This window comes from Denticeps clupeoides, chromosome 8 (assembly GCF_900700375.1).
Source record: "Denticeps clupeoides chromosome 8, fDenClu1.1, whole genome shotgun sequence".
NCBI classification, from domain to species: Eukaryota; Metazoa; Chordata; class Actinopteri; order Clupeiformes; family Denticipitidae; genus Denticeps; species Denticeps clupeoides.
Window position 1 is genome coordinate 9,612,129 of NC_041714.1, and position 26,202 is coordinate 9,638,330.

The 26,202-nt window shown below is 43.6% G+C and overlaps 1 protein-coding gene and 1 long non-coding RNA gene across 2 annotated transcripts; one reads left to right on the top strand and one right to left on the bottom strand.

Moving 5' to 3' along the window:
* Nucleotides 1-20,927: 20,927 nt before the first annotated feature.
* On the bottom strand, nucleotides 20,928-26,001 carry znf503 (zinc finger protein 503). Its single transcript, XM_028989360.1, has 3 exons — nucleotides 25,974-26,001; nucleotides 23,025-23,332; nucleotides 20,928-22,830 (listed from the first exon to the last, which is right to left on the bottom strand). The coding sequence occupies exons 2-3, from the start codon at nucleotides 23,280-23,282 to the stop codon at nucleotides 21,391-21,393; spliced, it is 1,698 nt and encodes a 565-aa protein (XP_028845193.1). The 5' UTR covers nucleotides 23,283-23,332; nucleotides 25,974-26,001; the 3' UTR covers nucleotides 20,928-21,390.
* Nucleotides 24,019-24,958, top strand: LOC114795753 (uncharacterized). The gene is made up of 4 exons (XR_003750541.1): nucleotides 24,019-24,220; nucleotides 24,295-24,352; nucleotides 24,507-24,784; nucleotides 24,888-24,958. It is a non-coding gene; the product is annotated as an uncharacterized LOC114795753 (long non-coding RNA).
* Nucleotides 26,002-26,202: the final 201 nt, after the last annotated feature.

Sequence of the window (26,202 nt, forward strand, 5' to 3'; positions counted from 1 at the left end):
GGAGGAACACCACGTGCTGCCCAGGTTTACTTCTTTTACATTTATTTTCCACTTCTGACGGCCATTTGGGATTTCTTTAAGAATCCCGAATGTGTTCCCTTAAAGACATTCTCCTGTTTTTCAAAGAGCAACAAACTCCCTCCACTCGGCGCTGAGAAACCGAGCTTTCTTTAATGTTTGGCCTCAAAGCTGAGAGAGGAACGATTCCGTGTGAATTGTGAGAACAGAAACAATTCTCACCTAGAGGAAAAATAGAGCAGCGGCGTAGTGTCCTGTTGTGCCTGACAAATAGCTCCATCTCTCGCAACCATGATCTCAAACCGAGCACTTGTTGTTTTACAAGCCGCAATACGAACAGCCTTGCTCATCTTTTACCACGACCATATACAATTTCAGATGATAACAATAAAGGATTCTTTCAAAATCAAAAAGCCTAATGTTTAAAATACAGATGAGGACATGACAAAAGACAATGCCCAGAATGTACATGGGTTTTTCAGGAAAGATTTATGTCCATTATTTCCTCAGTGGTCTACAATTATGACATGATTACAACCTGCACAATAATGCCGTCCAGCATTTCTGTGTCTGATGAATGCGAGGACTCTTTTCTGTCTTGAATAAAAATGTCCAGCTCCTGTTTTACAATTGCTTCGATGTTTTATGAGCTCGGCATTCCTTCGGATGCGCGAATCATTTGGGGCTGTTTCGGCTTGTCACAAATCCATTTCTCCCCCACATTTCGAATCTGAAACGGGTAAATACTTTTCAATTGCTTGATGTACAGAGAAAAGAAACAAACAAAAAAAAAACCTCCCTTGACAACACAAAAGACTTTTGTGTCTAGTTGAAGCCCGTAAGGCGCGTAAGCTGACACATGGTAAGGGAAACAATTGCTTCATTAGTAATAGGTGAGATATTTTCAAAGCGGCCCCGTCTTCATGCTGGGTGAAACCGTAATAGGCTTTGGATCGTTACTTAAGTTCATGGCTGACAACATCGCTCAGTGACGGGGGGGGGGGCGCCTCGGAGAACTTTATGGGTCTTTCGCGCAGCACAAAGCTGGGTTGTGACCTTATATGCACGGCCAGTGCTCCATTAATAGGTAAGATGATGTAAATTTGCCTAATTGAGAGTAAAGCTCATGGGGAGGTGCCCCGTCCACGACCTATGAAATATACAAAAGGCGAAACTGCTGTCGGAGTTTTCGCATTTGTCAGCAGGAGGCCGGCTCTTTGTCGCTGTTCTGCATGCCAACACGCTTAACCTTGGCGTCTTAAGTGTTTTTAGCTGCTACTGCTGCCGCTCATGAGAAAGCCAGTCCTGGAAGCACTTTGCCTCACCCCACTTACCTCAGCGACCCGCCCCCACCACAAATCCCTTCTTCCACCGGCCGCCCACCAAGCCCGTTTCTTGTGCCCACTTGGCAGTTATGACCATCACATGACCGGCTGCTTTTGTTTTACACTGTAACCCTGCCTGGTGAGCCTGGGTTTCATTTTCAGTTAAGTGCAAGACGCGGCGGTGATGAGGGGAGGGAGCGAGGGAGGCCGAGAGGACGAGGGAGAAAGAGAAACGGGGAGAAAGAGAGCCTCTATGCTTGAATTGGGAGGCCTAATGTAGTCAGGATGGTATCTGTCACTCAGCCTATTGCATGTTGATGACTCAGGGCACTTTCGGCTGTAAGCAGCCCATGATTTATGGACACCAAGTGAACTCCTGCAGGCAAAAAAGCAAGTCGGAGATCAGAGCGACAACAGGGGCCTTTTTTTGGCTCGAGACCGTGCCTGCATTTTTTTTTTTTGTTCATGCCAAACTGCTTTGCACGGCAATTAGCTCTGTCCTCATTTAGTCTCCCAGTCCCAGAGGGTAATGAAAGTCGTATATCATCTTCAGGGCTGCTAATTATCCAGCTCACTTGCAGGTAGGCTTTGTAACAGTGAGAAGGGCCTGTCGGCTTGATATTTATTGCTCTTCCAATAAGCAAGGGAAAAAATACTCTCTTGAAAGGTTGCCCATACCCCCAGCTTCACATCCTTGACATACCTTTTTCACAAATGCACTAGTCAGAGATGAAATATCTTCATTCCACAACTTATTTCCCTTGCTGAGTGCTAGCCTGAGAAGAGAAGCATGTAGAGCGTCGGCCCGTCTCCATTCATTTACATTTACCTAGTTAATGACGGAGACACTGGGGAGCAGCAGTGAAAAGCACATGGCAGCGTGTGAGGCGAGGTGCTGCCGGCGCTTGTATAACAGGAATTATGGGTTGAGAAATGTGGCCGCAGGCCCTGCAATTGTTCTGTACATTTGTTTAATGCTGTTAAATTGCATGAGACTGCTTATATACTCAACTGTACCCTTCAAACGCAATTTAAACTATTTTAAAGCAACAGTTTTGCCTATTAGAATAATATAAAATTAATCAGAAATCCAACGTAGGTGTTACAGTTGTAAATGACTCTGGTAAACGAAAATGTCTGTTAATGAATGAAATATCTGTATAAATGTAGAGAGACCAATTATAAGCAGCAATTAGTCTTGAGTTGCAACAGAATGTTGTGTTCTTATGCGCTTCAAAAGTTCAACTGATAATTAAAAACCACTTCAGCAATTATCTAAGTACATCTGAAAACAGTTGAACTGATTAAAGAAGCAATAAAGGTGCAGTAGCTGTGGGCTTTATCATTATTTCTCAAAATTACAAACTTTTTTTCCTTGGGCACCTAACTTTTGAACAGCAGCGTATGTGTAAAATGAATTTGTTTGTGTACATGTGTAAATCCATTTATACTAGCAACTGCGGAAATCACCGGAAAGATTAAAATGTTTATTATAACTTTTGACACATCCTAACATTAACATGCTTTTTTTTTAAATCACAGATCCAAACATGATTTAATGTGATATTTAGGTTTAGCACATGCGGTAATGTGTATGGTTTTGTTAACCAGTGCTCGCTCTGTCTCTCTGAGTCACATGCGGGAGAAATCTGAGGGCCGTCTCGAATGGGAAATTAATATGGTTGCAACATGCCTGGAGGGCGTCATTAATACTCGTATTCGGAGATCTGAAATGCATGCAAGGTACAACCCTGATTCCGGAACTTTCTGGCTAATGGCTGTGTAACCCGTCTCTGCTGTTAGGACGGAGGGGGGAAAAACGCCTGCTGGAATGGGGATTAGGATAAATGCAAACCTCATGGAAAGTGGACTTTTAATTTCGCTGTGACGACAGTGTATTCTGGTTTGTGTACCACGTCGATATAGGGGTCGTGGGCCAAACACCCACTGAGCCATCACTTCCCTCCCTCAGATTTTTTCAATCTCCCGGAGAGGAAATCTCGTCAGGTCCTCGCTGTCCGCCCGGCGACGAGAGATCACGTCGGCCGGAGGAGAAAGAGGCGGCGGGGTTGTGGCGAGTATCAGAGAGAGGAGACTAATTGTCAAGGTTATGCCTCTGAAGATGATTGATGTCAGGCTGGGCTTTTCTGTCAGGCCTGTCAGGAGGCAGGAATGTTTAATGTTCTCATTATTGCTTGCGTTGTTGTGTATATTTCTCTGTCAGCGCCGCAGACCCATCTGAACTGCCAAAGCACTTCAAAGGCCTGCAGGTCATTTATCTTCCTGCTGACGCTCCGAATGTTCAGCCTCAGCTGAGTGCCGGTGATTTGTTATGACTTGAGAGTCATCTGACAGGCAGGTCTTCTGTCGGAGCGAGGGGGGAAGAAAGGATTCCTTTTTGTCACACTGTGAAAACATCAATGTTCCTGTAATGGGCTACAACTGTCAGAGTCGGCCTGCACCTGACAGTTGTGTGGTCTCACTAATTTGCAGCCCCGGTGACTTGCTTCCTCCAAGTTTAGAATTTGGTTATGGTGTCACATACAAACAGGTCACCATCTGTTGTAGGGCGCTGCAGGGGCCAGGCGGGGGAAGAGAAATAGCTATGCTAATTGAAGACACGTCGTCATTTTATATTAATCATCCGGCGCTTACGTATCTTATCTTTGAAGTCGGGGCTGTAGAGGGCGGGGTGCTGGTGCTGGTGCTGGTGCGAGGAAAAAGGAAGAAAAAAAACCCCACAGCGGAGCAAAGCGAAGATGGGACGTGCGTACTGGCCAGAGACGAGGAAGGAAGGAGCGAAACGGAGCGCCAGAGCGGCCGGGGAGGGAAGGGAGAGAGAGAGAGAGAGAGAGAGAGAGAGAGAGAGGGGAGGAAAAATCAGATCTTTGTTTCCTTTCCCAGGCCGTGACATGATTAATCGTTTTCTTCTGATCTAATTTTGGAACATGAAAAACAGCACATTTGTCTTGAAGAAAAATGATGTGCCGTACTGTGCAGATGGAAATTTCGAGCCCTGAAAAAGATTAAAGTGAAATTCCACTCCTTAGACCTAATCATGAGTTGTAGATTATACTGTCGTTTTAACCAGATGGTAGGCTCGATGCAGCAACCCCCTTCCTTACATTAATGAATGCTGGACTGTTATATTTGACTTAGGTAAGTGAAATGTCTATCACCCTTAATAGACTGCCAGTCGACATGAGGCATGTGGTCCAACGCCGCACGCTTGCCGCATTTCCCCCCCCCCCCCCCCCCCCGGTTTTATGTTTATGTAGAACTTTTTTTTTTTTGTTTCCTCCCTATTTTTCATCATTGTCATCACTCTGCTAAATATTTTCACACAGGAGGGGGACGAGAACAAACTCGTGTCCGCAGCTAATTTCCTCTTATAGGTCACAGCCATAACTCTGCAACTAAAACCGTCACCCTGGGCGAGGGGGGGACAAGGCGCTCAATAGTAACTTGATTATGTTCCCAGTCAACATGACTGCATGCGCGGTAGTATGGTAACCAACCTAATTATAGGAGGGTGGTGATAAAATGAACGTCTCTCACCCACCTACTCCTCCTGCCCACCCCTGGTCAGATGCTGTGCTCCTCCTGTGGCCTAGAACCCACCTATCCCATCTATCTGGAATTCTAGGAATTTTAGAAATGCATTAGTAGGTGGCAAGTGTGCATGATTGGTGGAGTCACAGATAGTTGAGTAAAATTTCAATGCTTGAAATGTGCTAATTGGGGTTATTGCTCCATAAAATATCTACATTATTAACTGGCAAAATAAATTAATGCCTTTTATCAATTCATATTTGAACTTTTGTCCATAAAAAAATGAACTGCTCAGGCCAGGGTTTACAAAGTACAATGATTACAAATCAATACAAATATTCTCTCTCGTCTTACCAAGCCTAGAAAATGTTCTGATGCCCTCAACCCTGCAGAATGAATTATGGATTTTTAGCACACATAATATAGTTGACCCCTGTCTAACACTTAAATGTTTCGTTATGTGTCACAAATATTAACTGTGTCATTCCTTCTCAATTCAGCAAACGCTTCATTATTGACCTGCTTAGAATTGAAGCGTTTAGTGTCCTTTTGTTTACCCTTGGGCCAATATGAAAAATCTACAATTTCTCTGGCCCAGTTCGTTCAGCTTGACGTGATTTTTCCTTCATTGGTAACAGTGCTTGATTGGCCATTTTCAGATTTCTGATACGTTGATATGTTTCTGTAACCAGGGTCAAATGCGAAGATAAAGGCATCTGAAAATGGACCCAAAAATCATTTCATAATTAGATTTATGAGCTAGGCCAGAGAAATCTGGCATTTGTCCGTCTGGCACATGGGCAAACAAAATGCCTGACAAAAGTGTCTCTTTTTTGGCCATACCATGTATTTTTGATTTGAGCCAGCATGACCCAGTTGCACTTCTCATTTGGTAAAACTGACTGATGAGTGAAAATGCAGCAGTTGAGCAATCAAGATCGCCGTGTCCTTGTTCCTGCTCTGTTTTTAGAAGTTGAAACAGTTCAAACTTGTTTCCACTGCACTGTCAAAAATGTGACAGTGTTGGATTGACACTAGCCGTCGTTCATTCTCCGGTCCTTCAGCTTTGGTTAGCCGTATCTTTCCATCCATAAAACGTACAAGACAGGACGTTGGATCCCCATGATTCATCTCGGAATTTACACATGAAGAATGAAGTTATACCTTGCCCAAATTTCTCGGGGTTTGGCTCCAGGTACATTTAAAAACATGCCTCCTGTGCCTCAGTCCAGGATGGTGATTTATTCCAAAATCAAGGGGTCTGGGAGTTAAACCAGTCAAACTGTTCTAGTGCTCCGTGGCTGTCCAGAACCAAACAAATAAACGAACAAACGAAAAAAAACAAATAAATAAATAGATCGATTTTCTACAAAAGAAAAAAATGAAAAAGGAAAAGATCCAGACGCTGGTGTGTTCACACCAGTGCACAGGGCTGCTCTAGACTGGGGCCAAGAGTGAGTTTATAATAACAGTCCAGGAACCTGAATTGTGCCATAAAGCGGAAAAAGGCGCGTGAGTGAAAGAAAGTCTGCAATGCCAATATGTCACACGCTAAATAGTTTTAAATTAGAGCCTGTATGTGCCTGTTGGAGACTGCATTCATCATACTCAACGCGGGTCTGTTTCTTACAATTTTGGCAGTAAGAGCTTCCACATGCCAGCTCCATGCGGCGGAGAGAGAGAGAGAGGGGGGGGGTCGCAGGTTATCAGCAGAAGTTTACGTGTCTTTAATCAGTCCGCAGTTAATTAGCAGCTCCCACACAATGTAGCCATAAGTCATTAATCACCGCGGCTGCGAGCAGTCAGCTCCATCCGAGCAAAAAAAAAGTTTTGTTTGCCATGAAGGGCCTGGCGCTGGATCGCTTGGCCATTAGTGTGGATATGAAAGGCTTCGTCAGGAGGCCGGACAGACAAGGCCCCAGTGTTTAGCTCCCTGTTGGTCTTTCCACCGAGCTCCTTTCACAAAAGATGACTTCACCCCTTAAACAAAGCTTACATGCATGCACATGCATGCACACTCACGTCACGCGCTGCTGTGGATCTTATCTGAGTGAAATCGTAAAAAGCTGAAATGCCACTTGTTTTGCAAGGTTTGGCCACACCCACGTTACAGAAATTTCTTGATTAGATGATCCCCCAAGTGGAAACTTTAATGAAAAGAATTGTGATAGTAATCTGTATTTTAACTTTTCAGGTATAGCCAGAAACCTTGTTGTACGCATGTTTTCACTTCAGAAAATATAAAAAGATCTTGGAAAGTGAAAATACGGTGGATGCCACAAAAGGGTTGAGTTTATGTGTAAAGTTTCAATAAAACAATCAAAAGTCAATGTATACATGCAACTTTGTACATGTCTGCATGCATTTACCACATTCATTAAAAGTTTTTTTTTAGTTTATTTATGAAAATATTTCTCTTTGACTATGCTGCTGGCATGACGTCAAGAATTCTTAACCAGTTCATTTGTCCACCTCATTAATGCACCTTTCATTGGACTGCAAATATGGAAGCACTATGTCATGTCCAAAATTCCTCCTGGTCCTTGATTTACCTTCAGGTCGTGCATGAGTATTTTGAGGCAACTGCCCTCCGCCGCATTTGACGGAAAGGTCCAGGGTCGTTTCTGAGACAGCGCTCACATGTGTCATCAGAAATAATTCATTCCCGGTATCCCGACACACACATTTTTTAATCTGGAATCAATACGGGCAGAGGGTGTCCATCTACCTGCATGGCAGAGATAAATTCATCTGCAGGATTTTTTTCTTGATGCTTCTATCCAGGGTGAGATGTGAATCTATTATAAGAGTGGCAAGGCTTCTAGCACCCATTACTCCAAATGTTCTGACAGCTCCATTTACCATTCTTGATCATTCCATGACAGGGAATATTTCCTGTGACTCGCTCTGGTTTCCCAGCTCACTGAGACCTGGGGCCAACATGTATACATTTCACTTAAAAAATGAAGAGGGCTTGGCAACTCTAAAGTGTAGCTTTCAGCTTGTTTTCATCCAGATACTTGGCATCCCTTTGACAATTTGGTGAGTGACTTGTACTGTAAGGCACACGCTTACATAGATATTGTATAGTGGTACATCAGTATATGCTGATCACTACATGTGTTTCTATTGGTGGTATAAGGAATGTACCTCAAAACTTGTACCATTTGTGGTCATTTGTGGGACATACAGAGAATTCCTGTGCCTCTTTTTTTAATCTATGAAAAGGGCATCAAATGAAACATTGTTTGAAGTCATGGCTGCCAAAGCTTTATGCCCATCATTTATCTTGTTACTGATACATCAAATTCATTTCACAGCTCCAGTCATAAAAATGTATGAGAATGTAAATGGCCGACTGACCCATTCATCTTGTTTAAAGTGGCAAATGTATTCTTCGTCTGTTCTTCGTCTAGGGTGATAAAGTTATACTTCACACTTTTATGAAGGGGTCATTGTTGATGTGAAAGTGTTCTGCATATCATTATAAGGAGAGAGGAGTATGTAATGAGGGCCTGGGCTTTAAAGCTCCCCCACGACCATGCTTTAGGCAGTCTCATATTCTCAATGGCCACTTAATTAGAAACAACAATCAGCACTCCTTCCCCATTTTACCTTATTGACTCAATACAGCAATACAGACATATGTTAGTCAATATGTATATATCAATTTGAAAGGAAGGATTGAAAGGATTTCCCCCCCAAATGTCAGAGTCACTGCTGGATAGAGTGGTCCACCATTCAAACAAATCTCGTCATTAAATCTGGTACATTTGCAACCACACGGTTTTGCTACTTTCGTTGAATTTATTCTGGCCAAATAGTTATTGTACTGGTGACATATTGGTTTATGTGCCCTTTACCATGGACAGAATCAGTCAGAACGTTTTCTTTTTGGATGTTGTTCCCTTCCCTCAAACATCATTCATCATTTTTTTATCACCTCGGAGAGCAACAACCACTTGAGAAGCAGGTCTTCCCGGGTTCTGCTCAGGTAAATATTTCCATAGCAGATTGCATTTCCATTCTGCCCCTTTCAAATAAGGGATGCATTGAAAAAAGCCACGAATGGGGAAAAGAGATCATTAGCAATACCATTAATTTGAAATAGGCCACCTGTGTCCCAAGAACTGGGCATTTCAGCACTATTGAAAGAAATATGCTATTTCTGCTAGTGGTGAAGATACACACACACACACACACACACACACACACACACTCAAAACGAGGAGTTTATTCTACCTGTCACACCAGGGACATGATGAAGTAATGATTAATACCAGGGACGTTTGAAAATGTAAATGTCAGCTACAACACAAATAAACCAAAGGGGCTTTCTCAGGATGATTAAATGTACATTTTGCCGTTGATTGAGCATGAAAAACGTCATCCATTTCACCCTGGTCCCCACCTCCTACTGCCTAACAGCAATACGATTCCCCCCTGTAGTGAAGTATATGACCACTGTCGCAGCTTTATATGCATACACAGGCCATTGAAGACGAATGGCTGCCTCAATTTATATAACCGGTGGGATCTGCTGATTAGGTAATTTATATGGAGGACAGGTTTATAACCGCTAACTTACCGTCATGTCCCGCAACAATTATTTCAGAAATTCGGCAGTAAAAGCAGACAGTAAATTCTATATTTTTCTTTTGCTGTCATTGAAAGGCCCATAACCTGGAATCTGATTTTCAATAAATCCTTTTTATGAAATAGAGAGTGATTACATCATGGGAGAGACCTTCCAAATTGATCCATTTGGTGAAACCACGGTACTTTCACCGACGAGGGATTTGTTCAGCCAAAGGTCTATTCTAAGCTACACATTCACAAGGTATGAGTAAGTAGGGGAGAACCTTAGGAGACGGGTCAAGGACAATTGTGCCCCAGGGTGACGTTACACACTCAGCTGACATTTTTGTGGAGATGCAGTGTAGGAATTCAATTAATGCCTCCTCTGATATCCAAGGTGCATTTATATAAAACTACCTCAATGAGGTTATGCTGCTCACTGACGAGTGAGTATGATCAGAACACTTTTTTCTGTTTCGTAATTTAAAACGTACAGCTTAATGACACCAAGTTATTATAATTATATCTGGGGCGCACCTGTTTATACATACAAAATTTTTTTTAATATACATAATGTGCCATTACATGGACATCCATGGGTGTGCAGAACTCTAATGGCAGAAGAGACATGTGCAATAAATATCACAATTTAAATACCGACATGATGTATTCTTTCTATAAAGAGTTCACAACTGAAGTTTCTCCAAACACTTGTACAATCCTACCAGTTTATGGCTTTTTACCTGCCAAAATATTTTTTCTTTGGTTATCTTTAAAAATGGATGTTATAAAATACTTTACAAATATAAATACTTTACATTTAAATACTTTAAAAATGTTATAAAATACTAGTTAAAAAATACTATGCTATCCATGCTCTAAACTACAGATATGTTAGCATTATTGCAAATTCTGAAATCATTTTAGTAATGACAGTCACGTTGTGATCTAGCATGGCTACTTTTGGAGTTTCTCAATACTGCCTGATTAATGCTAAGTTAGTTTTATCTGACAGCAAAAATGCATCCATTGGACAGACCAGTAGTAGAAGCCATTTTCTGAACAGAAAGTCGGAAAACTTCACACAGATGAGAAACTGACATTCAAAGCCATCACACTTGATTAGCTAACATCTCTTTCAGAAATGTTCTGCCATGTGGGGCATCTGGTGCTTTGTGGATGAGCTCTATTAACAAGTCTACTGTTTGTGGTCTCACCACAGCATGGCTTCTTGTAAATGGCACTCTTTATAGGAAAAAAAATCCTGCTTAATGGCCTGACTTCCTGTGAGAGGCTACAAAGAGTGCTTAAATATAGCGAGGAAACTCCACAAATCATGTGAGACACATAGTCCCTGTTTTGTGAATAGCATTAAGTTGCTGCAGTTCTTTGAGTTTGCAAAGTCAGTGGCATGAATGTAGAAATGTGACACCCAAGAAACCTGATATGAGTCTTACGATGATACTGAACATATAAGAACAGAATAATGCTCTCTTATATTGAGATGACTGGGTTTAGTAGTGGGTAATGACACCATTAAATTAATAATAGAGCACAAAGCCATACATTTTTTTACATACAGCTCACTAAGGGTGATGGGTTAAAAGCAGAGGACACATTTCATTGTGTGCACCTTGTGCTATGCTGTGAATCACAATGACAAAAAAGAATCTTTTTAATCGGACACAAATAAATGATTTAAACGTGAAGTGATTGTCATTGTAATACACAGCACAACATTTACATTAACATTTACAGCATTTATCAGACGCCCTTATCCAGAGCGACTTAAAATCAGTAGTTACAGGGACAGTCCCCCCTGGAGCAACTCAGGGTTAAGTGTCTTGCTCAGGGACATGATGGTAGTAAGTGGGATTCGAACCCGGGTCTTCTGGTTCATAGGCGAGTGGGTTACCCACTAGGCTACTACCACCCTACTACCAGCACAACATATGGAGCACACAGCAAAATGAGTCCTCTGCATTTAACCACCACCCTTGGTGAGCAGTGGGCAGCCATGACAGGCACCCAGGGAGCAGTGTGTGGGGATGGTGCTTTGCTCAGTGGCATCCTTGGCGGCTCAGGATTCAAACCTTCTGACTACAGGACCACATCCTTCACCGCTACGCCACCACTGCCCCAATTTGAAAATAAAAGGAAAAGTCACGTTGGCACTATTTCACTTGAAAAGCATTATTTTAATTTATTTTATGCTGGTGGGGCAATAGTGGCCTAGCATGTAAGGAAGCAGACTCATAATCGGAAGGTTGCGGGTTCAAATCCCAAACCATATTCAAATCCCCAAATGCTACTGAGGTCACACACTGTTCACCAGGTGCCTTTCATGGCTGCCCACTGTTCACTAAGGGTGATGGGTTAAAAGCAGTCTGCACTGTGTGCTGTGATGCAGTGTTTCACAATTGCAATCCCTTCATTTTCAATTCCACTTTAACCATGCTGGTATGTTTTTTCATAATAACGTTTTCTAATAATATGAACGTGTATTGTTAGAACCAATCTTAACCAAGTATCCTTTCACCATTATTGAATGGCTAGCTGTAAGTGTAATGTAAATTTATTCTAGCAAAATAGCCTAGCTTGTTGGCTATCAGGATTGGCAGCTGATTAGCCTTCATAGCAGTTTGCTAAACTGAATGTCCTCTGCAGCTACTTCAGATGAGTTTTAACTAAGTTTAAAGCACATTGATTTACACAATGTACATTTTTATTAATACACTACATATGTGGAAGAAATATGGACTGAGTATGTGAGGTTGTAAAGGGCTTTGATAATGGTAAGTATTGCATATTTATTAATACATTTATTTAATGATACAAACAATACCAATAAAAGTAACAAACAACTCATTATTTGTAGTGAATTTGTGGCATACAACCTAGAAAAATTGCTGACCAACATCAGAACTAAGCACATATTTGCACATTTTTCATGCCCAATATCTGTTTATATTGTTATTTGTAGTGTTATTAGCCCAGAAATATATTCTAAATATAACCAATCATCCTAGTTTCCAGTAACTGGACTGTTCTTAAGTGTTGTCCTGTAATTTTCTTTTTCAATTACTGTATGACAATCATGTTATTTTTATTTGATGTCTTAATGCATTTTTTAGCTGTGTTATGAAAATTACTATTGGTGAAACTAAACTATATATGTACAATTCTTATTAGTGAAAGACAGAATGCATATTCATTATACACTGACATGCCAATCAAAGGGTCTCACTAACTGTAAAATACTTTGAATGCATGGTGTTATAATATGTTATAAATGGATAAACCAGTATTTTGACAGAACACTTCTGCACAGCAGAAACCTTCTCAAAGCAGCACATCGTGGCCTCCAGTAGAAATTCAAATAATCTCTTTGAAGTTCATGATTGCAAATCAATTTCAATCTTAGCGCTAACTATGCTATTAACTTTCCATTTGTTCACGGCTGTGAAATCAGCTCCCTGACAATGTATATAAAAATGCGGGAAAGAATGCGTTATCGCTGATTACGATCAGTTAAAAGCATGTGAGTTCTGTGACTGGCCTGGCCTCTGCAACTCACTGCCTCTTTGTAGTGTGTGAGTATCACAGCATGCACACTATTATTTTACCATAAGCTTTGTGGTGCTCAAAAAAAGAAAGTGCAGTGCAAATTACACTCTGATTTCGATAGTGACCTTGGTTTAAAAAAAAAAAAAAAGGTGATCAGAAGTATCCCAAATGACAATAGGCGGTACAGATATCTGTTTTAAAATGAATCAGCAGGTGTTCTCTATGGTAAACAAAAGCTTTTGTGATTATTTGTGTGATATGCCATACCTTTGACTCCACATAAAGCCTCATATCAAAGGGCCCTGCCAGAAATGTTAAATATTAGCCGTGAGTCTGTCATATGATACAATAATGCCTTTTGATTGGCGTCCTCTATGAAATAGCGTATAAATGACTGCTTAATGACTATAATGGTGCTTTTGTTTACAGACCAAAGAGTGGACTCCCGCTGTGGCGTGGCTGTATTTTTTCCTTTGAACTGGCATTTAGATTGACAAAAACAAACATTTGCAGAAAACAGGCCCATTCATTTTTTATAATGGTTCTCCTTTGTGAATATGGAAGGTGAATCACATGCCAAAAAGTGATATGTTGTTTTTGAATATGTTGTTCAGAAATTGATACCGATGAGTGGAAAGTTGACATTTATTTTTCTTTGATTATGCCTTTGAAATGACCAATCAACTGATTTTTTAAATGTTTTCTAGTTTTACATATATTAAATTCATAACAGATGTCATATCAGCAATATACACACAAAATATATGTGACAGTAGCCTAGTGGGTAACACACTCGCCTATGAACCAAAAGACCCAGGCTCAAATCCCACTTACTACCATTGTGTCCCTGAGCGAGACACTTAACCCTAAATTGCTCCAGGGGGGGACTGTCCCTGTAACTACTGATTGTAAGTCGCTCTGGATAAGGGCGTCTGATAAATGCTGTAAATGTAAATCTTCAGGCAGGGCATAACAGTTGGAGTCAGTCAGTCAGGGTTACATGGAGCTCTCACAAGTAATTCATTTAGACTAATTATGAACAGGCCATTTAGGAGATGTGTGTCATGCCATACTGGAAGCTTTCACTCTTTAAGTTGTAGGGATGTCGGTTCCTGCTGCGGTTCAAATCGCAGCATCATTGCATGTTCCTGCGTCTGAGAAAGCTCTGTGTGTGCCTCAAAAAAATGTGCTCAGTTCAAAGCAAACGAAGAGTAAAATTCAATCAAAGAGGTTTTATGACATTAACAAGAAGGAAGCGGCATTAAATATGCATTAAATAAAATATTTAAATGCGCACAGAGAATCAAACATTTCACAAGTATGCAAATCATTTTCTCTCATCCAAACAGTTTAAATGTAACATCCCACTCAGACGTAATATTTCTACACTAGGGTACAATTAGAATAATTTACAAATAATGTAAATATATGTATATGGAGTTTGCATTTATCACAGACACTATAGATACATTGCACGTGTTAGTAGTTACATATTACATAGTAATAAAAATATTTGCATTGAAAGCATGAATAACCATGCTCATGAGCTTAAAATGTCTTAACTCAAATTTTGATAAAAATGAATTGCCTAAATGTGTTTCTGTGATGTACAGGTCATACAAGTCAGCGGTGCATTATTTAAGATGCACGTTTAATTAATTACCTACAGATATGGTTTTCTGCTATAATTAGGTGAAACAGTGGTGCTCGCAGGTCTATTTACCTCACTGTTCCCCATAGATCTTGTGGTCCTGCCTGAGGTGGTGTGCCATTCTGATTGTTTAACTACATGCTATTTTCAAAGAAACCTTTCACCATAAACTGGTTTAAATAGTTTTTACATTTTGAAAACAGCGAAAATGGAGTTGGAGACACGCTTTGCACTTTGCGCTGTCGTATCACAAAAATAGGGCCCATTTTGGGCCTAGAGGTGTGGACACTCAGTGAATTAAAGGTCTAAAGGCAAACATTGTAGGTAGCACACTGGAACACACTGAAAGACATCAATATAATACAGACTAAGCTAAATAGTTTGGGGCAGTAGTGACCTAGCTGTTAAGGAAGCGGCCCCATAATCAGAAGTTTGCCGGTTCAAATCCCAATCCCCAGGCGCCTGTCATGGCTGCCCATTGCTCACTAAGGGTGATGGTTAAAAGCAGAGGATGCATTTCTTTGTCTAACCATGTGCTGTGCTGTGTATCACACTTTAAATAGTTATACCGTACACTGCACTTTTGTTATTTATCCATCCATCCAAATTCCGTTCACCTTTAACCCTTTTTACATTTGAGACCTTAAACTTAATCGGTTGGTTTATCTGAGAATCTTAAGACAATGGATTTCCCCACCATATAATTTGTCTTTGTCGATGTTAAGTATACTGTTTGCATTACAGACGTCATAAGCGCCCTCATTTTACATGGGCTTCAATCTGAAAACATCACCCTTTGTAACTGAAAACATAATAAAATCAGCATACAGATGATGATGCTGTGCCAAACTCCAGCCTCCCACTCTGCGTCGTGTCCACTGCCACTGACAATAACGGTTCCCAGACAGTACAGCATATGGTGCACAGCTGTGCATGACTGACTGCTGAGAACGGGCTCGACTTGACAAACCTGCAGTTATCTGTGGGAGGTCATGCTACTCCTGCATCCCCATAGGCCTCGGTAAGGCCAAACTTAAACAGTGTGGGGAGAGGTGGCTGAGGTGAAGGATGTGTGGGCAGGTAAAGTGTAGATTCCACTTCCTCGGGTGAATATCTCTTACAGATGCACAGAGGGCGGAGGTCACTTGTATTTGTCCAGCTGTCTTCCACCGTGGTCTCATCCAGGGCGGCGCCACTCCGGTGTAAAGCCGTTATGCCATATGCAGTAGAAAAGAGCAAACTCTTCCCTGCAGAGGAATTTGTGAACACACAGATGCCGTTTTGTGTGTAATAATAATTTGTTTGCACCATTACATGTCAGCCTATATTTCATTTAGCGTCAGACGATGCTCTTCAAAGGCTCTTCCCTACAGACGATGCTCTTCAAAGGCATAAATTTTAATGAATAGCTCTGGCCCTACCGCCATGAAGCGGGTGTTTTGGCGTCTCTCTGGCTCCTCGACTGAGGTTCATTGCTGTGGGCTGATCTATGAGAGCAGATACCAGGAGCCCGACTCTCACCAGATGCGTCAGTGCCAAAGGGAAATAAGTTACGCTCCTACTGTCAGGACTCAAGTGCTTCAAGAGAGGACACAGGTGTTTGCCCACAGAACATTAATGGGAGTTGGCCATGTGGCGTGGGGATGTGAAATCGCTCCCAAGTGCGGGCTCCCCAATGCATCAAACCCACAGCTACACAGAGCATGGAAACTCCAACCCCTGGAAGATAATGCAATGCACATTTATTCGAAGCCTTCATCTGAGTAAATATAAAAAAAAATCACCAGTGATCAAACCGCTGGTCTGCCGTCATTAAATTAACACGATGGGCTCTCGAACTTTTCGAGATGTAAAGCGGTAGGCTTCTTGGGCAACTGCAAAGAAAATGACATTGCATTCCTTAATGCTGTAAGTGTTATCCTCCCAACAGTCATTATGCATTCTTTATTTTTTCCTTTGCATTTGTCCTCAGCAGTACTTGCCCAGGTTCCCAATTATATTACCTGAGAGCAGATAAACAACTCCTGAACATTCTGCTGCACTTAATGTGCTTTTGAAAATGGTAATTGCTTCGCTTAAGTACATTTTTTTTCAAGCACATGTTGTTTTCATTTTGTGTATATCCAAAGGGCGAGAATAAGGCAAAAACGACCGAAGGTGATTTCAGCAACACCTGAATGCATTAAAGCAATAAAATGATCTGAAGCCACATATTTCCGGAGGCTGTCTGGCTGTGTGTCTGCACCCATTTGTCTCTTGGTCAGACCCATTAGTCTGGCTGCACAGTGCTTAATATGGTCACTTTCTAGAGTTTTCTCTGATCAACGTTTGATATATTGGAGTATCGAGGCCTGGCCTTGGAATATGAATGTGAGTATTTTCCTGGTGTCATTTCCTTTGGATGGCCACAGTAATAAATGTTGGAGTAAAAGCCCTGCAATTTTAATCTGAAGGAGGCCTGCTGCATAGCTGATGGAAACGATAAGTTTCATCAAATATGAAAAAAAAAAATGAGATGTTCAAAATATGTACAACTGGTCTGACACATGTTGAGTTGACACTCAGTCATCAGATCTGCCACGATATCGGTCTTGATTGATGATGTGCCTGCTAATGCTATTCAGTGTTTGATGGCATTGTGAACACTTTATATATAGAGCGCACTTGCATAACTTTTTTTCAAATGCGTAATTTTCTCACATGTACACGCCCGCACACATATACAAACATAGTTTCATGCGCTATCTCGGATTTAAATCAGTGTGAGGAATTCCATAGATTAATAAATAAAAATGACCCAGAATGTGATAATTGCCATGAAATGTAATGGAGGCCGCAAAGCCTTTGCACAAATGTTTCAGATGAGCTTTTTAAAATGCCGAACTGATTATTGCTCACTGGCTTCTCCCACTTCCTCAAGACGACTGAAGAGCAGTAGCCTTATGAAGTGTGTTTTTTAATAAAATATTCACGGCTTTATTCCTGAGGATTACGAGCACTTTTACACATCTCTGCTTATTTACATTTGTCACTGGCGCACATTTCACTAAGAGGGACTATTACACCATCACAGGGGAGGGGTTATTTCCATAAAATATTCTTTGGCGAAAGCCCCTGTCCAAGAAAAAAACTTGCAAATGAATCGGTCCTGGTGATATCATGGCGTAGGCCCCTAAGCAGCAGCAAATGACCTCAATTAGACACTCCGAACAGCAGAAGGTTGTGAGCGAGCGGCGCTCCTGAATGACAGCCTGTCACTGGGGCCATTTTTCTTCCCCCGCCGTCACCTTGACGAGCACTTTGAATTTGAAAATCAATGAGGGAAAAGTGGCTGTAAGAAGTGAGCGGGACCCGGAGTCGCCGTGCATCCGTGAGGGGAGCTGTTTGCCTCAGCCTCCATTACCACCCTCCTCGAGAAGCGTAGCGGGGATTAATCTGTCAAAAAGGGCGGTTTAGCGCTGATGGATATGACATGTGACCGTTGACGATGTTGATTTTATCTCCCGAGATTAGAGAGATTTACTTTGGATGGGTAGTGATGTCGTTTGCTTGATGCAGTAGATCTGTTTATGAGCTGATTAAATCACAGGGCCCTGCTTCATTTCATGCTATTCGGTTTATGACTTCATTACTGCAATCACAAAAGCTGCGGACATTTCCACATCCCGTGTCATAATAAATCATTGTTCGAGAGGCCTGTTGTATTTCAGCGTGACACCTCTGGAAAAAAAAAGAGAAAAGAAAAACAAAGAACAGATTAAATGTTTAGCCTCGGCGAACACACTATTACAATATGGAATATAGAATTAGATCAATAATACATGAAAACGTGCTGTATAAATACACATACACTAACATTCCTTGGGTCACGTCTTCTTCTCAATCCAATAAATGAGGGTTGTGTTTTCCAGAGGTCGGTGTTTTCAGTGTTGCTATGACGTCTTGCAGCCGTCTCAGCATCTCGGATCGGGACCGTCTGTATGTTTTGTCAAATGCCGGGTAATTACGAGCGTGAGGGCAGTAATTCTGTACCATTAAATATGGTGTGAAGCGTGAGTCAGTGGCTCGGCTTGCTCTGGCCAGGTGTCAGACGGGGGCCTGCCGCCGCACCAGTGCATTGTGGGTTTTCTTTTCGCCCTTCTTTTTCCAGGCCACGGGCTGACCCCGGCCCTGTGTTTCAACACGCCGCGGCGCAGCCTTGAAGGATGTGCTTTTAATGTGGTATATAAGGCAGCCATTCATCTCACCAAACGCAATTAGTTGCATTAGCGCGCAAGGCTCAGGGATCTAAGGTCAGGGTTTATGGGAAAACACTAAGTGTTTTCCACTGGCCAATGACAGCCTGACATAGATCTGCATTTTTAAAGGAATCACACAACAATAAAAAAAATCTCGTTCAGGTTTGACTTCTCAGGAATTTTTGAGTTTGTCTGACCTGTATTTCCAGTTCAGCAAACCCTGATTCTGCGACATCCCTCCCAGTGTCTCGTCCGTGTTTAAACTGAACCCCATGCGAACTAATTGAACCGAAAAGCTGGGTCGGGGCAGGGAGACGTGCGTCACAGAGCCGTAGGAAAGCACCGGCGTGCGTTTCTTTTTATATTCTCTGCAGCCACAGTAGTGTCGATGGAGGGTGTGTAATTTATGCACACATGTGCCTGCATGCTCCTCTCATGACAGGCCCAGGAGGAGGGGCACATGATGAATTGCTTTCCATTGGGGACCTCCGCACAGCCACCACGGTGTGGGTAAAAATGGAAATTGCTCTGTTTCACAGTCATTACATCAGTTTAGAGCCTGTGTGGGCCACTGGAGCAGCGCTCCGGCTGAGATGTTTCAGGAGAACTTTCGTGTGTTTGAAAAGGCTGATCATGTAGGTAAACAGAGGTGCTGGAAACATCACACATGCGTTTTTATAAGCCCACCGCCTCCAGTTCCTCAGCGGTGTAGGCCTGTCATGGGTGATGTTGGACAGGAGCAGATGGGAATAAAGAAAAGGAAAAAACATAAAAAAAAAAAAACAATAAAACCATTCATGTCCTCATACACAAATTACCATTTCTGAAAAATGAAAAAAAAAAAAGTGAGGAGATATTTTAAATATTGAAAATATGTTTGCAGCGTTTTAATCATTTGTTTCTATATTTTACCATGGTAACCATTGGCATCCAAATGCTTTTTACATTTAAATATTTTAAGTCATTTCAACGATGATCAATATTATTTTTTAAATCACATGTACTTCATGATGGCAGCTTGTACGCTGCGTGCGGATGTAAATATTACAGCGGTGGCACTGAAATTAAGCTCTAGAGCCGGTTAATGTTCATTAGTCCTGTTAATTAAAAAAAAAAAGACGAATAAACTCGCCTCACGTCGCGGACGTTCGTGTTCGTGAATTATATTCGTTTTAGATATCATGCAAATATTTCCAGCAAATAGTGCGTTTCGAATAGCCTCGCATATACTGTATGTTAAAATTAAATAACGTCTTGCATGTTTGATGACGCTCTAATTGCGCAGTTTGACACGAAGAAATGGACGAAATATCATCAATTTCATCCAGTCGCACAAAAGGTCTGTAAATCTGTATAATTTGATAATTGTGTAAAGTTTTGAAGAAAGTATTTTTGGAAATGAAATAAAACGTAAACAGCGTCCGGTAAATCACATCACAACTTCTAAAAAAGTGACATGTAAATTTGTCTAAAACGACACAATAAAAAATGTTTCCAAAAATCTAATTTATCTTAGTTAATTGTCAATTTATTTTAATCGACAAACAAAATGCTTTATACAAACCCATTCTATCCGGAACTGGTGCACATTTAGGCAACATTTCGTCTGAAATAATTCACTGGTGCGCCACTTGGTGTGTGCATCAGATTTATTACAAAAAAAAAAAAAAAAACGCGGTTTAAACTACTGCTTCTTATAATTACGTTACATTTAAAAGTAGGCCGACACCCAGGTGAACTACTTTCACGTCATGATTTTAATTTCATGTTTATTTAAAAATATATATGTATAAAAGGCTTATGAGTGGCCCACAGTCTTAATATTTCATAGAAATAGTAATTTGTCGTGTTCGACGTTACGTTGTTACCTTCGACACAACAATGCTACAGATGTTGGCTGGATATTAGTGTGTGTGTGTAAGGAATAAATTATAACTCGTCTCAGCGAATGAGCACCGACTGGACCAGCCTTGGGGAAAAAAGTACTGAACACGGAAATATGCAACAGAATCGTTTCTTATTTTCTCCAGAATACATACAAAAAAATACCAATTCTCTTTCCAATGGTATGCACCTTAAAAATAACGTCAATTTTTAAAATTATATGGACATTTTTTTTTTGAGAGAGGGGTGGGTGGGTGGGAATTTAGGAAACAAACATGCATGTAAATTATTTTCCCGTCGATGAGACATTTAAATAAGAACGTACAATAATACAATCATAGCAATTTTCAAAATGAACACCGAACCGAAGACCCCTATTTTTTTTTTTTTATTATTATTATTATCATTAGTATTCTACACGCGTGTCACTTCACCTACAGCTCCGTTTCGGGGCAATGCACTTCGAGTTGCTCGCATAACTTTCTTTTCCTCCATTCTCTCCTCATATTCTTATTTCTTATAGTCCGCTTTGAGCTGACATAAATAAATACAGTGGGTCCTTCGTGGTAGAAAAGCTCTACTGGTATCCCAGCGCGGACGCTGTGGTGAGTCTCTGGCCGTACAGCGCGTACGGGGAATAGTAGGGCCCCGTCGCGGCGGGCACCGGCACCGGGGCTCCGGGGGTCGGCAGCGGGCTTTTGGAGTACGGGTGGTAGCGGCCGCTTAGTCCCAGCGCGTGGTGCGGGCTGCGGAGCGCCAGGGTCCCGGGGCTCCCCGGAGCCCCCGACGGGGGCATGTGCATGTGGCACGCCATGGCGGCCGCGGCGGCGCTGGCCAGCGACGACGAGCCCGGGTAGCCCGACATCAGCTTGTCGGCGCCGGTGAAGGCGGTGTGCGTCCGCAGGTGGTTCAGCAGCTCTTCGGAGGACGAGAAGCGCTTGTCGCACGGCCCGTTGGCCGACACCCAGTTGCACACGTGCGGCAGCGGGTCGTTGGGCAGCATGAAGCCGTACGGGTACAGGGGGTGTCCCCCGAAGGCCGGCGGGGACGAGTGCACCCCGTGCAGCGGGTGCGTCGGGTACATGAGCGGGTAGCCCGACTTGAGGGCCGCGGCCGCGGCCGCCGCCGCCGCCGCCGCCGACTCGTGCGTGCACGACGCCCCGGCGGCGCCGGCGGCCAGGTGGGTGGCGCAGTGGTAGCTCAGGCAGTACGGGTCCCTGCACAGGCTGGCGGACATGATGGACGGCGGCGACGCCCCGGCCAGCGGGCTCGAACCCGCCTTGCTGCAGCCCAGCGAGCCGGCGAGCTGCGCGTTCACCAGGCTGCCGCCGTGCGGGAGGAAGTGCTGCGGGTAGCCGGCGTAGGCGCCGGCCAAGCTGCCCGGGTACGTCATGCCGGCGGGGGGCAGCGGGAAGACCGTCTGGCCCGGCTTGTACGGGGACACCGGCGCCACCAGACCCGAGCCGAGCACGGACGCGGAGGACACGGAGGTGGCCGACGAGGACTCCGACGAGGGCGGCTTGGATCCCGGCGCGGCGTCCTGGTGCGCGCTCACCTCCACGTTTATTCCCGCGCAACTCACGCTTATCCGGTTATGGTTGACGCCGCTCGAGCCGTCGGACGAGCAGCTTTTGTTACAATCGGACTCTTTCTTGTCGTCCCTGTCACCAGCCTTGCCCTCCGACGGCATCGGGGACGCCGAGGTGCAGGAATTCGGGCTGCCAGTCCTTGGCGTGAACGGCTGGCAGGTGGCGCTAGGCACGCGGAAACCGGACTTCTCCCCGCCGGAGACCCCCGAGGACGCGTCCTTCTTCTCCGAGGGTTTCGAGTAGGGCTTGAAGCTGGATTTGTCTTCCACGCCGATGTCGCTCAGCTTCAGGGGACCGGACTTGGCCTCCTTGTCACTAGATCCATTAGCGGAGACCGAGGAGAGCTTGGAGGAGGGCGGGGGGTCCGGCTTGCCGATCTGGGAACAGGTCTGCGCCAGCAGCGCCAGCGGACTTTTCTTGGCGTCGAGCTGCGAGGAGTGGACGAGAGACACAAGCGCTTGAAATAAAACTTGCAAAAATACCGAGCCCCCTTTCAACATTTTATTCGAATAATAAAATGTTAATTATAATGGGCGGTGCGCAATTTACGCACAAGGAACAGCACAAAATAATACAAAAACTACAACAATGCCCCGCAATCACGCGTTTGTTCCCCCGTTACCTCGATCGGACTGACGGGGGTCGACGGTAAAGGCTGCAGGTACTCGGGGTGCAGGATGTGTCCCGTCCGCGCGGTGAGCATTTTCAGCACCTTGATGGGGAGTCGCTGCGCTTGCCGTAACGGGTCCGAGGGGGGGACGGGGTGCGCGAAAGCCTTGCCGCCCTTCGCGGAGCTGCTATTCCGTGACTCGCTGCGCTTCCAGGCTGGATCGGCGTCGCTGCGGTTTTCTCGAGCAAAGACCGAGGGCGATGTGCTCATGACCCAATTCTCTCGTGCTCTGTCGGTAAACCGTTCGCCGCGTCCATACTCTAAATAAAAAAATAATAACAATAAAAAAAAAAAAAGCGAACGCTCTTCCTCGTAAAAAAAAAAAAGAAAGAAAAGACGAAGATGATGATGATAATAATAGCAGGAAGTCGGGAAGGGTGAGTATAATCCGCGCGGAGGCCGTTCCCGCTGCTCCGCGCCCCGGTCCTCCCGAAGCCGCGACTGGCGGAGCGTCTCACTTCAAACGCGGCTGAATTAGTCCCGAGATTAAAGCCTTTGCCGCCTTCCAATCAAATGGCACCCCGAGGTGATTGGAGGGTCAAGGGGATGTGACGTCCCCCTCCCCGCGAGCGCCGCTGTTTTGACAGCTTGTGGGCGGGGCTTCCGGGCGCCGCGTCATCGCTCCGTGTGCCGCGCGCGTCCTCGCTCGCCGTTTGCGAGAGAAAAGTCGCGTTTTCCCGCCGCCAAAAACGCTCGCGCATTAGGGAATTGTCGTTTTCGTCCGCTGAACGTACAATTTCGAGCTAAAAGACCAACGCGCCCCCCAAAAAACGCCCGCTTTGTTATCGTTCTTTTTTTTTCTATTATTTTGCCAGCAAACATAATATCAACTCCCCCCGCCCGGTTTGAATCCCCCAATCAGACTCGCGTTGACGAGGGGGGGGGCCCAGACCGACGTCACGTGATCCTGACTCCGCCCCTCGGCCGACTGTCAGTCCCGCTCGGCCGCAATCAATCAGCGGCGCGTCAGCCGCTGTCAATCCGGCGCTGACGAGTACAGGCAGGGAGTGGAAATAAAAGAGAAATAAAACCGAGGAAGAGGAGCGATTAGAGAGGAACGCCGCAGTTTCAATGCAGACGTCGTTTTAGGCCGCGTGGGTTTAACCGGGGACGACGGGTCGCGATCAGACGGCACTTTCTGGTTTAAGGTCAACTTTAAATACAAAGATCCTACATATGTAACTTCTGTAAAAATAATAATAATGCAACTTTCATAACACAGGCAGGACGGTAGTTTTAAAGGTGGCCCACTCATACCACCAGAGAGAGAGAGAGAGTGGGTGAGTTCGGGTGAATTCTTCTTCACGTTTTTATACAGGCCGTCAGGTGCAGCAGACATTTTACCCCCGATGGCGTTTTTACTATTACACCATCCACCACGAACCCGATCCCCCGCGATATTATTATTTGTTATTAATGTCTCCTCGTCGCCAGGTACACAGAAGAGGAGAACGCGGAACGTAGCGCGACGCCGCTGTTTTTATTTGGGCGCAGCGAGCGTGATTTATTTAATTTGGGGATGAGAATGGAATGGAATGGGGAGGAATGGCCTGTCAGACCTTGGAGAAAGGAAAGTTGAAAATGCCTTGAACCTTTCACCGCTGAGATGGCTAATCAGTATTGAGGCTCCGGGGCAATCGGGCAGCCTTTCAATGCGGTTCCTCCTTTCATCTCGACGGGACGGAGGCGCTCAATTAAAAGCCTATCAGTTTGTAAGTAAATCAACGCCTATCAAAGTTGTCACATCAAACAAAACGATTATTATTGTGGCCCGCCTCCCCCATTAATCTCCGTCTGTGGTAATCCGCTTGACAGGTCATCCCGGAGAGCAAGAAAACCTGGAGTGGACAGTGATCGAGGCGACAAAAAACCCCCCAAAATACACGAAAAGTAAACAAATAATAATAAATAAATAAAAAAAATCAAATATTTTAAAATATTTTATTATCATCACTTACATTGCTTACAAATACATTACTTAAAAATAATATATATATATATGCACGATATTTACAAGTCCCACATTAAAATATCCACTGATATAAAAGTCACCGAGAATTCAAAATATATATAAAACGGCAAATATTGAGGTGCTGCTGATTCAGAAACTGGAATAACTTTCCCATCCACAAAATAAATCCATTCTGGTCGATTACGCAAGGCAATATTGTATCTATTGAATCTAATTACTCAGAAATTAAAAGTTTTTCCACATTTACATACAGTATAAATTGTAAACTTTTAAAACAGCAACAAACTTATTTTTTTATGTGAAGTGTTAGTTGGAAGCTTTTTGCTCCCACCGGACCGTCGGAACCGAACACAAGCTCGTCTCACGTCATGCAAATCCGCGTGATTGATAACGCGACACTTTTTTTTTTTTTTTACCGTCGCAGCTTGGCACAATACGTGAGTTATTGGGGCAGAGAAGGGCAACCATAAATTTTCCAGCGTCAAGCTGGAAAAGAAGAAAAAAAAACTCTTTATTGTCCGTATGACAAATGGGCTTCTGCAGCAGACACCAAATACCCGGCGCTGCCCTGAAATGGGCGCGCATTCGTCTCGCTCATAATTCATGACGTTTGAATAAAAAGTTTAAATGTCCGCACATATTTCATCCGCGAATATATAATTATTTACCGAGCCGGACGATTAAAAGGCAACAACAAAAAAAATAATAATAATACTGATTCCACGAAATAAATGTACGCAGGAGCACCAAATCGCCAGCACTGTTGCCGGATCCTTTTTAATTGAATAAATCGGAATTACTTCTGAAGAGTTTACTGCCGTCGTTCGTGTTAATTGTTCTCAGGAACCTGTTCGCGGAACGCAGCGACCCGGCTACTCACGGGAGTAAGAAATTGGGGGGTGAAAAGGGACCGTGGCGAGCGACGTTACCTGGAATGTAAAGTTTAAAACGCGCTCCGACCCCATATTCCCCCGTAGCGTTAAAACGAAAAGACGCGTGAAGCCGCAGCTCCCGGAGAACACTTCCGGGTGTGGGCGGTGCCAGTGACGTCACCCGGGCGCCAGCCCACGTCGCGGGCGGGGCTAAATGGCACAGTCGCTCGGCGCGCGCTCTTCCAGCCTGTGCGCGCATTGTAATGTCATTATAATGACAAAATAA

Bases quoted from the DNA above. Each gene is read 5' to 3' on its own strand.
- znf503 (XM_028989360.1), bottom strand. From the start codon at position 23,282: ATGAGCACATCGCCCTCGGTCTTTGCTCGAGAAAACCGCAGCGACGCC. The intron at 22,831-23,024 runs GTAACGGGGGAA...CACTCCTCGCAG, and splicing joins CCCCCGTCAGTCCGATCGAG to CTCGACGCCAAGAAAAGTCC.